At 38.3% G+C, this 15,902-nt stretch overlaps 2 protein-coding genes across 2 annotated transcripts; both read left to right on the top strand.

Annotated features, from left to right (window-relative positions):
- Nucleotides 1–562: 562 nt before the first annotated feature.
- On the top strand, nucleotides 563–1,548 carry LOC107485438 (small RNA binding protein 1-like). Its single transcript, XM_052261037.1, has 2 exons — nucleotides 563–876; nucleotides 1,099–1,548. The coding sequence occupies exons 1-2, from the start codon at nucleotides 642–644 to the stop codon at nucleotides 1,404–1,406; spliced, it is 543 nt and encodes a 180-aa protein (XP_052116997.1). The 5' UTR covers nucleotides 563–641; the 3' UTR covers nucleotides 1,407–1,548.
- A 9,295-nt stretch (nucleotides 1,549–10,843) lies between these two features.
- On the top strand, nucleotides 10,844–11,320 carry LOC127746678 (uncharacterized). Its single transcript, XM_052260647.1, has one exon. It carries the CDS (start codon nucleotides 10,844–10,846, stop codon nucleotides 11,318–11,320), a length of 477 nt encoding a protein of 158 aa, XP_052116607.1.
- The last annotated feature ends 4,582 nt before the right edge of the window (nucleotides 11,321–15,902 follow it).

Raw genomic sequence — 15,902 nt, forward strand, 5'->3', positions numbered from 1 at the left:
TAAATAAATATGAAGTTGCATTATTTATTAGGAAAATAGAGTAAACTTGATTTAGTTGTTACAACAGAAAACTACTAATAAAAAATCAATAAAGATAAATGAAAAATGTTGAGGATACTTAAAGTTGGAAAAAAATAAAATAAAAATTAAATTATCATTAGAATTTGTAATTTTTATCATATTAGATTATTATTTTAATTTAAGAGTAAAGAAACTTTTACTTATTCATCTTATTAAAAACTTAATATCATAAAACTATATTTATTCACAAGTAGTATTAACACCAATACTGTTAATTAGTCACGACAAGAAGACTTCGCCCAAATACATTTTAAAAAACGGGAGAGAATATTACCTTAGTTATGAACATTACCTTAGTTGCATTGGAGCTTTTTTCGGTGGAAAAAGTATTTTCAAAATTTTTATGGTCCAATATTCTCTATAAATCATAGCCATTGAATTTTTGAATCAATAGCTTAGATTTAAAACTTTTATTAATAATATAATAATTATATATATGTTTAAATATTTTTACAAATACTTCTATTTAAAAATTATATTTTTGATTGTCCTTATTTTTCATCTTTTTTCCATCATCCTCTCTTGCCGGTAGCATCGCTAAAAACAGGAGCACGACCGCCATGAAGAGCCGCCGTTGTCGTCATCTTCTTGGGCTGTCTCTGCATGTGCCATCCTCACCGTCGTTCATCTGCATCTTGCCATCACCGAACCGCCGTCGTCGTTATCTAGATATTTCAATGGCTGCCGCAGATGTTGAGTTCCGGTGCTTCGTTGGTGGGCTTGCATGGGCCACCGATAACGAAGCTCTAGAGAAAGCTTTCTCTGTCTACGGAGAAATCGTTGAATCGAAGGACCGTTTATTGCAGGCATCATCGATCGGGATCTGAACACCGATTCGGATTTGGATTTGTTACCGCTATCCATCTGATCTGTGATATGTGTTTTGTGATCTGTTTTTCATTACTTGATCTCTGTGTTATTCTTGTTACATAGATCAATTTCTATTCGGTTCTCGAATTTGTTAATTATCTTTGTTCTTACTCAGATCTGATGTGAATTCTCGTGGTTGTGTTCAAGTTATTAACGATCGCGAAACTGGAAGATCTAGAGATTTCAGATTTGTGACATTTGTTTTTGAGCAAGCCATGAGGGATGCGATTGATGGCATGAACGGCTCCAACCTTAACGGTTGTAACATCACTGTCAACGAGACTCAATCCCGTGGAGGTGGCGGAGGTGGTGGCTTCAGAAGCGGAGGCCGCGGTGGATATGGTGGTGGCGAATTTAGCCGTGGCGGCGGCGGTGGATACAGAGGCGGGACCATCATGAAGATAGATACAACAGAAACGGTGATGGCAGCAGTGACTACGGAGAAAAAGATGTGAGAAAAAAAAGAAGATGGAAGAAGAAGAAGATGATGAGAATATTTATATAATTTACTATTTTATTTTATAATTTTTTTTCAAGACCACAAGAATTTGAATATACTTTACCCAACTAAAACAAAGCCTAGTTGCATTAATTTTATTGTACCGCCTTCTTAGCTACTTTCACGGGAAAAATTCTACATTATTCCTTTGTAAGATTTGGTTTCAATATTACATGATTTTGAATATAGGACAACTTTGGCATTGTGGTAGCCATTTATGAAAATTGAAAGAGACATCAACTGGGTAAACATGATCAGTGTGATCGCAACACAATTGTGTATATATATACAGGGCCACACATATTCCTCAACTTAAATCAATAACACCAACAACCATGATACACTTTTTAATTTAGATATGGAAGGAGAAATAGTGTAGGACACAGTTATGGAGTGTATGAGTGTTTTACGCAGTTGTGGTGTCAAGAGCAAATCGGATCGTCTGATTTGTGTTTAAAAAATTTAAAAAAATTACATTACACAAATCGGACCGTCGGATTTGTATTTTAAACAATTAAAAAAATTTAATATTAAAATCGGACCATTCGATTTTTGTTTTCAAAATAAATTTTTTAAAAAGTACAAATCGGATCCTCCGATTTTTCCTCATACATTCGATTTGTGTTCAAATTTTTTTTAATAAAGAAATCGGACAATCCGATTTCTTCACTTTATGGTTGAGAAAAAATTATCCCACATTCATGTCTAGCACCACCCACCTCTAAGGGTGGCAATGGGTAGGGTATGGTAGAGTTTGGAGCCAATCCTAACCCTACCCACGGGTTGAAAATTTCATATAAACTTAACCCTACTCTACCTGCGGGTTGAGAATATCTCAACCTTAACCCTATCCATTCTCAACCCGCGGGTACCCGATCCTACCCGCGGGTTATAAAAAAAATGTAACATTATTATATAACTTGATAATAATTTAAAATAGAATTGATTTTTATGTAAAAAAATATTAAATTATCAATTAATAATCTTCTTTTAGTAGCTAAGGATTTTTTTCATTTAGTGAGAGATCTTTAGTTCAACATCCACTTGAAACATATTTTTATATAAGTATATAATATATACATATATAGGGTGCGGGTTGGTCGGATAGGATTGAAGCTCAACCCGCACCCTATCCGACCCACATAAAAATCCTACCCGCACCCTACTCTACTCGCTGCGGATCGGGTTGGCAACCCTACCCAACCGGATGGGATCGAATTGGGTATTCGCAGGTAGGGTACATATTGACACCCCTATCCACCTCCATACCCATACACAACACACACAGAATTTACATATCCAAAAAAATTAGCCACTATGGTATGTCACTAATTTCCTCTGATTTCCTTTTCTTCTTTATTTATTTTTCTTTGTTTTGGGAGGGGGGAGGGTCTTGGGCAACCCAGGACCAGAACAGAGAACCCATGTTCCCCATCCTTTTGCGCGCGCGCGAGAGAGAGGCTGGATTTACCATGCTACGATGCGGCTTCCTCTCCTCAGCAACCCGGCGCGGTGATCGGAACCGTGAGCGCTGAGGGAAATTTTTCAGAGAAGGGAGGTTTTCTTTTTTTTTTTGGTCAGGACAACGGGCCCTTAGCTAGGCCCTAACCCAAACAATACAAAGCTTCACTCGATTCAGCTTCAGGCTGCGTTTGAACTTGCTCTTCACCTGACCAAAAAGAAAAAAAGAACTTGCTCTTCGAGAAGGGACGTTTCTATAACGGCTTCCTTTTCTTTTGGGCATGACACATTTCTTTTTGTACTGGCCCAGTTTTTTATTCTTTTTAAATATTTTTTTAGATTGCTTGTTTAAACTATTGTGCGTGTTCCATTATTTGTGACTAGTTAGTTTTTCTTTTATTTTGGGCTACGGCCCCATCAGTTTACCCAATTTTTTTTTTTATATTCTCATATTATTTGCCTCTAATTGAATTAAAAGTAAAGTATTATTTTTGTCCCAACGTTTGGGTAAATCTCAAAATTGTTCCAAATGTTTCAATCGGCCTATTTACGTCTCTAACGTCTTAAAATTGACTCAATGTTGTCCTGCCGTTAGGGATCCATTAATAAAATTAACGGCGGGACAAAATTGAGACGATTTTGAAACGTTAGGGACGTAAATAGGACTAAAACGTTAGGGACAAAAACGAGTACATAGAAATAAATTTTAATTTTATTCTTCAATAATATCAATTTTTTATTATACATAGTATTCAATTATTTTTAATCATATTTACACTTAATCACCTTATTTTCATTCTAAATAAATTAATTTTTTTATAATTTTACGCTTAAAGTAATATGGTAAAATTATGGAAAAAAATAATTTATTTAGAATGAAACTTTAAAATTATAAAAAAAAAATATAAGTAATGTGATTAAGTAATGAAAGTAAAATTACATTATTTATTTAGAATGAAAGTATAAAATTTATTTATTTATAAAAAAATTATATTACTTTAAGCGTAAAATTATAAAAAAATAATTTATTTAGAATGAAAATAAGGTGATTAAGTGTAAATGATTAAAAATAATTGAATACTATGTATAATAAAAAATTGATATTATTGAAGAATAAAATTAAAATTTATTTCTATGTATCGTTTTTGTCCCTAACGTTTTAGTCCTATTTACGTTCCTAACGTTTCAAAATCGTCTCAATTTTGTCCCCCCGTTAATTTTATTAACGGATCCCTAACGGCAGGACAACATTGAGTCAATTTTAAAACGTTAGGGACGTAAATAGGACGATTGAAACGTTAGGAACAATTTTGAGATTTACCCCCAAACGTCGGGGACAAAAACAATACTTTACTCGTCCTCTAAACTAAACTAATATTCCTTTTTGTTTTTTTTTTTAGACAAACTAATCCTTTCACTTCCTCAAATGATTTATTGAAGAACGAAAAATAACAATTTTATACAAGAATTAAGAATTTTTTGGTTGAAGAAAACGTATTTTATTTTCATTTTCAATATTTTATAAACTTAAAATTTAATAACAATGTAAAAATTTAAAATAATTAAAATAAAAATTCTTTTTTTTTTACTTATTTAAAACACAAAAATAAAAAAAAAAATGTGATACATTTTTTTTTCAAACCGAAACACGAATATTAAAGTAGCTCCATAGCCAAATTGAAAACAACAATTTACGAGTCACTAGTCTCCATACACACATCACACTAACAGCTAAACACATAGCATAGGCATCACGTCCTACTTTCATTATCTGCACTATAGAATTTTTTTTTTTTTTAGTGTAAACTAACTTTTTCTTTATTTTTTTTCCAGCAATCTGCTAATTTGAAAATGCAACGTACTGGAACCCCCCCACAACCATGTAAATTGGGTTTTTTTTTAAAAATATTATATCACTTGTATTTTATCTAAAAAAAAGTTGATTATTGTATTTTATTCAATTAGATGATAAAAATATATATAAGATATCTCAATATTATTTAAAAAATTATTCTAAAGAATCGTTACAGAGATTTAATTATCAAAAAAAAAGCTTTAGTATTAAATTATTAAAAAATTTAAATTTTTTTATAAAAAACAAATATCTGTAAATTATTTTTTTATAAATATATTTTCTTTTTATTTAAATATTTATCTGTCTTTTTCAAATTTTATCTATACACCCTTATTTATAACAAAAAAAATTATTATTGCAAACCATTAATTACATTAATAATTTAGTTATTGTTTTTGAAGGTTATTGGAAGTCTGGAACCATGAAATACTCACAAAAGTGGTGGAAAAAGATATCATCCACAATGACATTAATCTTTTCACTAATATACTGGTTGTTTCGGGAGTTAACACCTAGCGTTCGAGATTTTATACCTCTGGTATCATCAACAATCAATTTATTCTTTAAAGAGTACTGCTCCTATATAGAGGAGTTAACACCTCAGGTTGGATTTGGATCCTCTAAATTTTAAAACTCACTTTAAAAGATAAAGTTAAATCTATCACCATTTATGTCATAAGTAAGACCAAGAAAAAACATGAGAGATAAAACATTCAATGATAAAAGATTTAATTTTATCCTCTAAAATAAAAATCTAAAATTTAGAGGATCCAAATCCCCTCAAATTAGAGGTTTTATACTCCTCAGTATCTATTTTATAATTGCGCAACAGTTAGATTTTGCTAGAAGTTTTGAAATTGGAGAAAAGCAAATATTAAATTTTCGGCACACTTTTTTCATAAGTCTTGTTCCCATGATATGTATCTCAACGTTATGTTGGGCCTTTATTTTTACCATTACTGTACTAAAAAAAGTTCATCATGGGATGCTAACTATTGCGCTCCAACTTTTGGTCGTGATGCAGTCGAGACCCGGGTTAGATGGCAATTTTGTTTGCCTTCCATAGAGCTGCACTGGGTTCGAATCCTCATGGAGGAAGAATATATAGAACCATTTGTGTGTACCTGTTCATATCCTGGGTCGAGCTGTTCGACCCGCGATGTTCTACAGACAAAGCGACCGACCTCTTCAGGTCAGGACAATCCGACCCCTTCTCAAAGAGCTCGACCAAGTCACAGGAAAGGCCAAACAAAGGGTCCAAATAGAGGAACACGTCCCAAATCCAAGGGCAGCCCAAGCCCGTAGAGATAAAGCGGTTCCCATGAAAGATAAAGATAAAGATAAAAATAACGAACTTATCTTATCTACAAAAAGGTCACTCAACACCATTATAAATACACTGGAGCACCCATGTATAACTCATACTCTGATTCTACTCAATACCTGCTTAATACCCTTGCTAACTTAAGCATCGGAGTCCCTTGCAGGTACCCCCCACCCTTCGGGGACGAAGAATCAGCATCATCTCCAAGTCCAGCGAGTCGGACACAGCGACTCTGATCACATCATCAAGATCGGACTCCGTAGCTCCGACCAGCACAGAAGATCTCATCCGAGATCGACCCTAGTTTCAGGTAACCCTCGGAACAGTACCCATGTAGTGTATGTGTGTGGGTTGTGCGAGTGTGTAATACATGGGTGTAATGCCTAGGATTGGGGGCTGTCCAATCCACTTGACCAAAAAAAATGTTGCTGATTTAATATCTAAAGCAGAAAACAAGGTTGTGAAACTGCATTCTCATACAAGGGGACGAATTCGGTGTGCGAAGATCTTTGGCACACAGTGCGCATCGCACTTATCTTCGGCTGCTGTCCATTGGATTTCTCTCGTTTTTTTAATCCAATGGTAGATATCACCCTTTCTCTTCCCTTCTTTGATTGGTTAATGGATATCTTGTGTCAGAGGGGCTATTTTACAAATTCATTTTGTTGCTGGTTAGTTTTGTTAGATCTGAAAATTATCCGGGTCTATCTAGAATTAGTTAACAATTTTCAAGATGAAATTATTTTAATTTAATGACTCTGCTTTACGTTTAATCCAAATCGATGGGGTTGGGCTGGGAATGAAGGAGTTTCATCGTTGACGTCGTTTGACGCATACCAGAATCGCGCGGACGTTTAGGTTTCCATCACTGACCATCAATGGAGTTGCAGGAAGTTCTCCCCCACCCCACCCCTCACGGAATCACACTGTAAAGCTGCCTGCTCTTTGAAGTGCGGCCTCCGTCGCGACTCGTTGGTTCGGAGGATGAAGATCTGCACAGTGTCCTCGCCGGAGCTGGACTCGATCACCGTCTGATAACAATGAGTGATGTTTCGGCTAGATGTGTGGCTTTGCCGAAGACGACCAACAAGGAAGGATCGAAGCTACGTGGGGATGGTGGGCGAGAGGATGACGAAGGAGACCCTGATTGTGTTACGGGTCGGGCGGGTTAGGTTAGAACCCAGTTGGTTGAACTTGGGTCAATCCTGATGGGCCTCTAGAGTAAATATTTTTTCTTATTGAGATACACATTTTTTCTGAAACCAATGCTGGGCTCAAGTGTTGGGCTATTAAAAATGTTGTTAATTAAGGAAGAGGAACACCATCGACCAAAAAAAAAAAAAGAAGAGGAACACCAAAATAGTTATTGCATGTATAATAAGTTGTTGAACCGTTTACCAGCAATATTAATTTTCTGAATGATATAATAATTAAAATACTATGCAAAACAAACTTAGCGGGTTAATGTAAGGTTTTGCCAGAAAAATGATGCTGGTGCATAAAATTATAGAAACGTTGATGCACATATTTTCCAGTTGATCACGGGTTGTATTCGTACAATATAGTAGGTTGAGGTTCAATACTCGTCCTTTAATGAGCAATGAGATTTTTTAAGGAGATTCTATTATTTGATTTCACTAATTGGTTTATTATAGCCTCACACTGAGGTATGTACTTTGAAACTCTTTTAAACCAGTCCCTTCGTATTCTTTGTTGATCCAAGCATTTTAGCTGGAAACATGTTTATCCTTTATAAAGGAACGGAATTTGGCATAACATTACGATACCGTAAATGAAAATAATTTCGAATGTTTATTCAGGTAGTGTAAAACTAATTTACAAGGATAACTCGATAAACAGATCTTTGATAACGCAGCTGTAAATAGTTGCCGAAATGTTCTAGGATCAAGATTTGGAAACGCTAAATGCTAACGGCGCAAGATAATTCCCTAAGTTTGTTTAAACCGCTCAAACGACTTGTTTTATTTGGCTGATTTATAAGCAGAGGGGCTGAGTTATGAGTAACTCCAAACAATTGACGATAAGCAGAGAACGAACCGATGAAAGTAGATATAGTAATCGCTACCGAGTTTTAATTAGCATTTCAGAAGATCATTCAGGACGACCTAACAAACAAACCAAAAAGATCATTCAGGGCTTCAGGCCTCGACAGAAACCAATACAACATAAAGATATCACACATGTGCACCATGTCAAATACCTCCATCACTGTCTTCACCCTACTCCGGTGGAACGCCTGCCCGACGGAACAAAGATTTTTGCTTGACCTCCAAAACATCGACGACACTGTTTGCTAGGTCACGCCACTTTGAGCTTTCTGCCATCATTTCGCTTGCTTTGTCATACAATCGGCGAGCGGCCGCTTCAGACTATTGCAAGGTCCTGCGAAGCAACTTTTCCTCCCAGCGCCGTGCCTTCTCCTCTTCCTCCAGTTGATCTGCCTTTTTCTTCAACTTGACCATTAAGTCTACTTTCTCGTCATTGACCTGGAAGACTTCATCTGCCGCTTTTTCAAGCCTAGCCTCCCATAACTCCTCCCTCCTGACAAGTTCAGCCTCAACGAAGTCATATTCCATGAACTTCTTATCTGTACGGACGATGTCGATCAGATTGGACATCGGCTGTTCCGTATGGTAGACGGGACTAACGGCGTGGTCGGTGACGGTCTCCTTCAACATTTTCTCGGAAGTACACAACGGAGAGAGCAGTGGAGGGTGGCAGAAATAAGGAGGGGGATAAGGATAGACGGAGAGGTGAGAGAAGGAGTTACGGCAGAAAAGAACTGGGAAAGAAGCGTTAGGAGGGATAGGGTTTGTCATTAAGGGGCACGTATACATATATAGTGTATAGTGAGAAGCTGCTTCGAATACTTTTTTTTCCATAGAAAATGAGTAATACTTCGATTTTTTTTGGGAAAATAAACGATTTATATTTAAGGAAAAAGAAGAGATAACAAATTTAATATAGTTTTAAATTTAAATTTGTTTTTAAATTTATTTTTCACTGCTCAGCTTAAAAAATTACGTTTACGATGTCTTCGATTCCCGTGCCAAACCCAAAAATGAAGCATCGGTTACAGTAGGCATAAATTAAGGCGTATGTGGCACATACCTGACTTATCTGGTGAGCTGTTTTGCAGTATATAAGTTCCCTCACCAGCTTTCCTTTACCGCGTCTAGTGATCCATACTAACGACAGTCCTCCAGTAATCTTCCCCTCTGTCCCCCCCACTGTCCAACAATTTTAAATTAAATAGGATGAAATTGGGTGAAACCTCCGACAAAGGCATAAGAAAAAAGAAGGCTGGATATGGGAGAAGGAAAGGGAAAGTGGTGACACCACCCGTCTGTCCGTTGACTCTTCTGCCTCGCGAAATATGAGAGAGAATTGCAGCAAGGGTTGCGTCGGCCTCGATCCATGATTTGTTTAACATGCAGGCGACCTGCAAGGCGTTTCTGGATGCAGCCCGCTCATCTGCGGTGTACAAGGTGGCCTCCATGGCGGAGATACCCGTCGTGTTCGGTTATGACATGGAGGACCATCCTGAGGATGGGTTCCTTTATAAAAGCGTGCGCGTAGGAAATTCGGACGCTATATTCCGTATAGGGATGAGGGAATTCTTCTGGATGGGTCGAGAAATTGGTGGGTGCGACACCCTGCTTGAGGCCGCCGATGCGGGCGACGTCCAAGCCCGCTACATGTGTGCGATGCTGCTACTAACGCCAGGTATTGGGGACGAGGCAGACGCTGGCAGTGGGGTTGAAATGTATGAGAACGTACTGGCTGCTGGAAAAATCGAATTGTGCAGAGAACTCTTCGGGCAGTTGTTCGCAAATCCGCTGATTGGGGTCCACCTGTCGGATCCAGGGAAGCCCATAGTTTGCCGGTCAAGCATCTGCCGGAGCCGCGGGACCATGGGTGCCGCTAACGATTCGTCGAGTGTGTCGTGCATCCAATGCCTTGCCGAGTTTGAGGTGTTGCATTTCCTTAGTCTGTTTACTTTCAGATGAAGCTTCGTTGTAACCAAAGTTGAATGTATTTCATTGCTAATGATTCGTGCGGTTGAGTTGTTTGGCTTTGTAAATTTCCGCTTTCGTGGGTCAGACAAATGACATATTCGAACCGATGCATATCACTGTGTTTTAACCTTTAAACGCTCCCACGCATAACCTTCGATAGAAGCACTATTTCATAACTTCATTAGCTAATAAGCCAAGCGGAATATAAAAAAACAAACACACCAGAACAGTTCAATATTAGCGTAATTGCAGGGACTCTAGGTTCACGAATAGTGGTGTAATTGCACCAGCAAAGAACAAATAAATAACATTTATCTTATTCATCGCTATTAAGGCTCCTTTAAATTACTTCATTCTTGAGAATATTAGCCCCACGTAGAAAATGGGCATCCAGTTAAATACGATAAATGCTTCTTTCAGCAATATAATTATTATACTATCTGAATGCATCGATAAACGAAAATATCTGGGGAATCATATACGGTACTGAACCACAACCCCGTAACCCCCCATGGCAGTATATGAAAAGGCAAAATGCCACAAGCTCAGTTACAAACTCCTCTATCCTCTTCATAATCTCCAATAATTCCTCGACAAAGTTCTTGCAAATGGCCGGAAGTCTCGAGAAGGACACTAAGAAAGTGGACGTATCCGTTTAGCACGAATGCCCGCTGAATCTCCTTCCTCGCAAAATTTGGTCGATTATTGCCACCATGGTTGCATCGAATTCGATTGAGGACCTGTTCAACATGCAGGCGACATGTAAGGTTTTCCTCAGTGCGGCGAGATCAGACGCTGTATACAAGCATGCGACGATGTCTTATAAATTGTTAGCGCGCTTTTTACTTAACCTGGAAAGGCCTGAAAGGATATTCCTTGATTACTGCGTGGAAGTGGGAAATGTGGATGCTATAGTCCGACATGGGTTCGCGAAATATCTCCGGTTTGGTCGCCGTGACAAAGGCATAGTACTGCTTGCTAGGGCCTCAACGGAGGGCAGCGTCGAAGCAGGTTACCTGTCTTCCATGTTGTTAATGTTTGATCACGAAGACGAGGAAGACATGGTTAGGGGTGTTCAAATGATGGAGGGTTTTCGTATTTCTGGGCAGCTCGAGAGCTACAGCAATTTCTTGACGGACGTTTGCAAAGATACCATGGTGATCTTAAATGAATTATTTGCACGCATCTGAACGACCGTGACTGTTTACCACTCACACCAATCCTCCTCCGACTGTACTGTTGAGCGATTTGTCCAGTGTGTCGTGTGTATAATGTCTGGCCGAATACGAGGTGCGGAAGTTCTTGTCGACTTATTGTGTTTAAGTAGTTTTTAAAACCCTAATTATGGAGGTTTTTAAGTAGTTTTTTTTATGTAATTGCACTGAATGTTTGTTTTATTATTTAACATGAGAGAGAACTAGTTTGAATTTTGTTTCGATCAATGGCTTCGCATTCTCTGTTCGTTCAAGCAATCTATTTTGAAAGATGTATTTCCTATAATTTTGTATAATATTAGTATATAAAAAAATGAAACTATGTCTGTATTCCTTTGTTTTATTATGTAGTGTCTAGTGTAAAATGACGGTACGTGTACTTAAATCAGAAGAAACCCGTAAACATTTGCGGAAATCCAACGCGCTACCTCTGGTATTTGGCTCCGATCTCAACAGACTAAAGTATATATAATCATAAGAGTTTAAGTTCCACTACATAAGATCAGATGGGCGACAGAACAAAAAAAATGAAATAAAAGCATCATACATGCCTCGACGAAGAACAGGACATTAAGATATCAAGCATGTGCAGCACATCAAATAACTCCTGTCCCGTCTTCATTCTGCCCGGCCGGATGACGAACCCGACGGAGCAAAAACTTTTGCCTTTCCTCCACAATGTCGAGCCTGCGTTCCAGGTCACACCACGGAAGAGACTCAACCTGTTCCCGTTTAAGGTGCTTGGCGATTTCTGCCTGTAATTCCTTCTCAGTGAGTACCAACTGTTGAAGGAGCACGTCATTTTTTTGCTTCTCTGTTTTCAATTCTTTTTCCAGCCGTCACCTTTCCTGCACCTCTTCCTCCAGTTCATCCTTCCTTGCCTTGAAAACGAAGTTGGTGACCATCATCTCCACCTTTGCCTGCCTCAGTTCTGCATCGTCCGTTACAAGTGTAGCCTTTAACATCTCCTCCCTCTTCACTAATGCGGCCTCAACGAGATCATAATCTGCGGACTTTTCATCTACGTGGATGATGTCAATAAGTGCGTCGATCGAGAGTTCCGCGAGGTCGTTGGGACTAATGGCGTGTTCGGTGACGAATTCCTCCGACATTTTCTCGGGATAAGAAGACGACGACATAGTGGCAGTAATGGAGAAGGGTATATATATATAGTAGAAAGTTGCTTGGATTCGTTTTTTTCGTAACTAATATATCAATGATGGGGTTTAATCATGAAAATAAAACATTAATTTAAACTATTTCGATGAAAAAAAATGAAAGGGTAACATTTATTCATCGAGTAATTAATGAAAGCAATTAAAGTTGTTTTGAATATAACACAAGAATCGAACAGTCAACATTAAATTTTTTGCGTCGTAAAACCAAATCAGTTGAATTGGATAGCACATTAGTATTTCGTTCGTCTCGTATTAATTAATTATCTTATCTTTTCCAGAACCATCGGTAGAGAAACTTACGAGGCACTGAACCATTTAAAAAAAATGTACGAGGCACTGAACCAAGTTTGTCGTTTATGATTCTCGTAAGTGGTATTACCTTATGAAGCATTATCTCCACTTTTGTTAAGTTTAAGCATGGTTAACCTCACACTAAATTAGATATATTTTTATTCTATTTCCGTCTTCGTGTGTGGGTAGATCTTAGTTAGTTTGACTTGGTCAATCTTGATGGTGTAAATAGTAAATTGGTTTAGAGGTTTTCCCTCGCCTGGATGCTCAGAAATGGAAGTGGATAGGTAGAGGTGTACTGTCGCGCGGACCCCACGTTCAGGATTAAGCGTGTACTTCAAGCAGAATGATGTTCAGAAGCAGGTGTGCAGGGATATCAGGGTCAGGTGTAGGGGTGTACTGGACCAACTTTGATAGAAAGAAAAAAGTTTTGTTCTGTCAAATCAACACTTTAAATTGAATGCAATTAACCACAAGTAAAAACTTTATCATTTAATTTGATAATTTAATTTGATGTGATCATTTACAATTTTTAATCGGTTTAAGATTCCATAATCTGCAGAATATGACATGTATTTAATTGTTTTCTCTGATGCTTTCCAATATTAACTATTATCGATGAGTTTTATTAAATTTGCAAACAACAAAAATGTCATTCACGTTTCCCATTTCCCATTTCTCATTTCTCATTTCTCATTTCTCATTTCTCATTTCTCATTTCTCATTTCAAAATATCGAGGCAAACTGGAAAATGAAAACGAGCCTGCCCACCGCCGTTTGGCAAAAGGAAGCCACTTCTAATTGTACGTATATATAAATATGGGTCTAAGAACATATATTAAATGAACTAATTATTCGGTATTATCCAAAATGTCGAGCAACGAAATGATTGATGCGCTAAGCCGTAATAATTAACTAATGACAGCGTATAATATAATATGTAAATTTTTCTGGCCGATACTGACGATGCGTGTTATACCGTTAGTGTCCTTTTTATTTTACCTTGACCGGCTGGAGAGGAGTTTCATTGATCGCTGCATTGAAGCATGAAATGCGGATGCTATACTCCGACAGGGGTTGACGGAGTATTTCTGGATTGCCCGCCGTGGCTTTGGGATGGAACTGCTGGGCAGCATCGAAGCAGGTTACCTGTCTGCCATGTTGCTACTGTGTGATCATGCATTACTACATAGCTTCATCCGAAAATAGAAAGAAAAAAAACCAAAAACTCAAATGCTGCGAAAATTAGATATAATTAAGAAAACTGATTTTTACGCAGGGGTTACAGAACATCAAAAGAACAGATAAAGAAACACAGCAAATAAAGATTTGGATGATAGATGTCATAGGTCATATAGCCCCGACATCGTCTCCATTCTGCCCGGCGGTTTCCTAATAGTTAGAGCCGTGTGCCTTTGCCGGAGCTTGATCATACAATTGGCGGACCAATAACCCTAGCTTGATCTCCACAGCCTCGAGCTGCCTTCCATTTCACGCCACGGTGCCATATGTTGCTATTCTCTTTGACGAAGATCGGCAATTTCCGCTTTCAACGCGTTTGCTTTATCTTCGAGTTCGCGAATGGTGGTTTGATGCTGTTCCATCTCCGTGCGCAACTTCTTTTCCAACCGGCGGCCTTGATCCAGTTGATGCTTCCTTATACTCGCCCTGACTTTCGTGGTGATTGCCTCGATCCTCGCCGTCCTTGCTTCATCTTGTGTCCTACGAAGACTATCACTCAAAAACATCATCCTACATTAGAAGGTGTCGATCAGATCTGCGGTCGAAGGTTCCTCGAGGTCGTCGGGACTAATTCCATGGTCGTCGAGGGATTCGTGCGACATTTTCTCGGATGAAGAACGTGAGGTTTGGTAGACGACGACGGACCTTGAAGCAATGATTTTTCTCCCGGCAGAGAGGTTAGAGATAAAGGTAAGGATTATAGGAACTGACGAATGGTTATGACTTGTGAAGGACTTGTGCATTGATATACATTAATCAAAATCAAAATTTAAGTTACGAATAAATAAATTAATACATTTTAATGTAGTTAATTAATGTACGTATGCTATTCCTTGAAAAATGAATATAATAATGCACCTGGTGGTTTTATCGATAAACGAAGAAAAAGCCTGGGGAAACGTGTGTTGCAACGCTTGCGCAAAATTCGCAATGAATGCAAATCTTGGTAATGTGACATTAGAGTAGACAGGAAGGGCTGAAGGTTTATGGGCTGCTATGAATAATGTGGTAGAAGGGACTTGCGTTGATTTTATAAAAAAACTGATTACTTGGCTAGGCAACGGAGAGTCACCAGATGTGAGGTCAGTAACGGGGAACAATTGTATTTTCCACAAGTAAAATTTTTAATACGAAACAGAAAACACATAAATATAAATGATGAGAAAACGAATCAAACAGTGCCAAAACGAGTCAAACAGTTACAAAAATCATTACATAATACATATATTAGATAGGATAATCAAAAAAATATTGAGAACCCAATCCTATATTATCAGTCAAAGAGGTGGACAAACAGGATCAATTCATAATCTGCCCTACAATTCATGCACGGAATATGAGCAGCACCTCCATCACCGTCGTTTATGTCCCCCCTCGTCCATAGCGTTGATGGCGGTTAATAGCACCCATGTTTCCACGGCTTGGACAGGCATGCGAAGAACAGACTATATTCTTTGCGTTTAACATTGGCAGGCGACGCAGGTGTCTCCACGTCCCCTGGACAACGCTGCGGAACACCAATTTGCAGATTGTTAGAGAACCGGCCGCCTCAAGCCCACGAAATGTTTGTAAGCCCTTGTTCTTTGACTCGAAGTCGTCGCGTAGCATCAACATCATCGACACTGTGTACTGGGCTGCCAAATGGCTCTGGGCTGTGATAACGTGCATGGTTTCTATCCCCGCAAAACGACATTCACCAAGGAAAAGGTCAGACACAGCAGATCAAAACAGAACTACCAGGTGCCCGCTCTGCCTGCATCGCGCTAAGAAGTTTCTTCCCGGCTGGTGCATGGGACTCACACTCCACCATCGTTGGTCCCAAATTGGAATATTGGCGCATCGATATA

This window comes from Arachis duranensis, chromosome 4 (assembly GCF_000817695.3).
Source record: "Arachis duranensis cultivar V14167 chromosome 4, aradu.V14167.gnm2.J7QH, whole genome shotgun sequence".
NCBI classification, from domain to species: Eukaryota; Viridiplantae; Streptophyta; class Magnoliopsida; order Fabales; family Fabaceae; genus Arachis; species Arachis duranensis.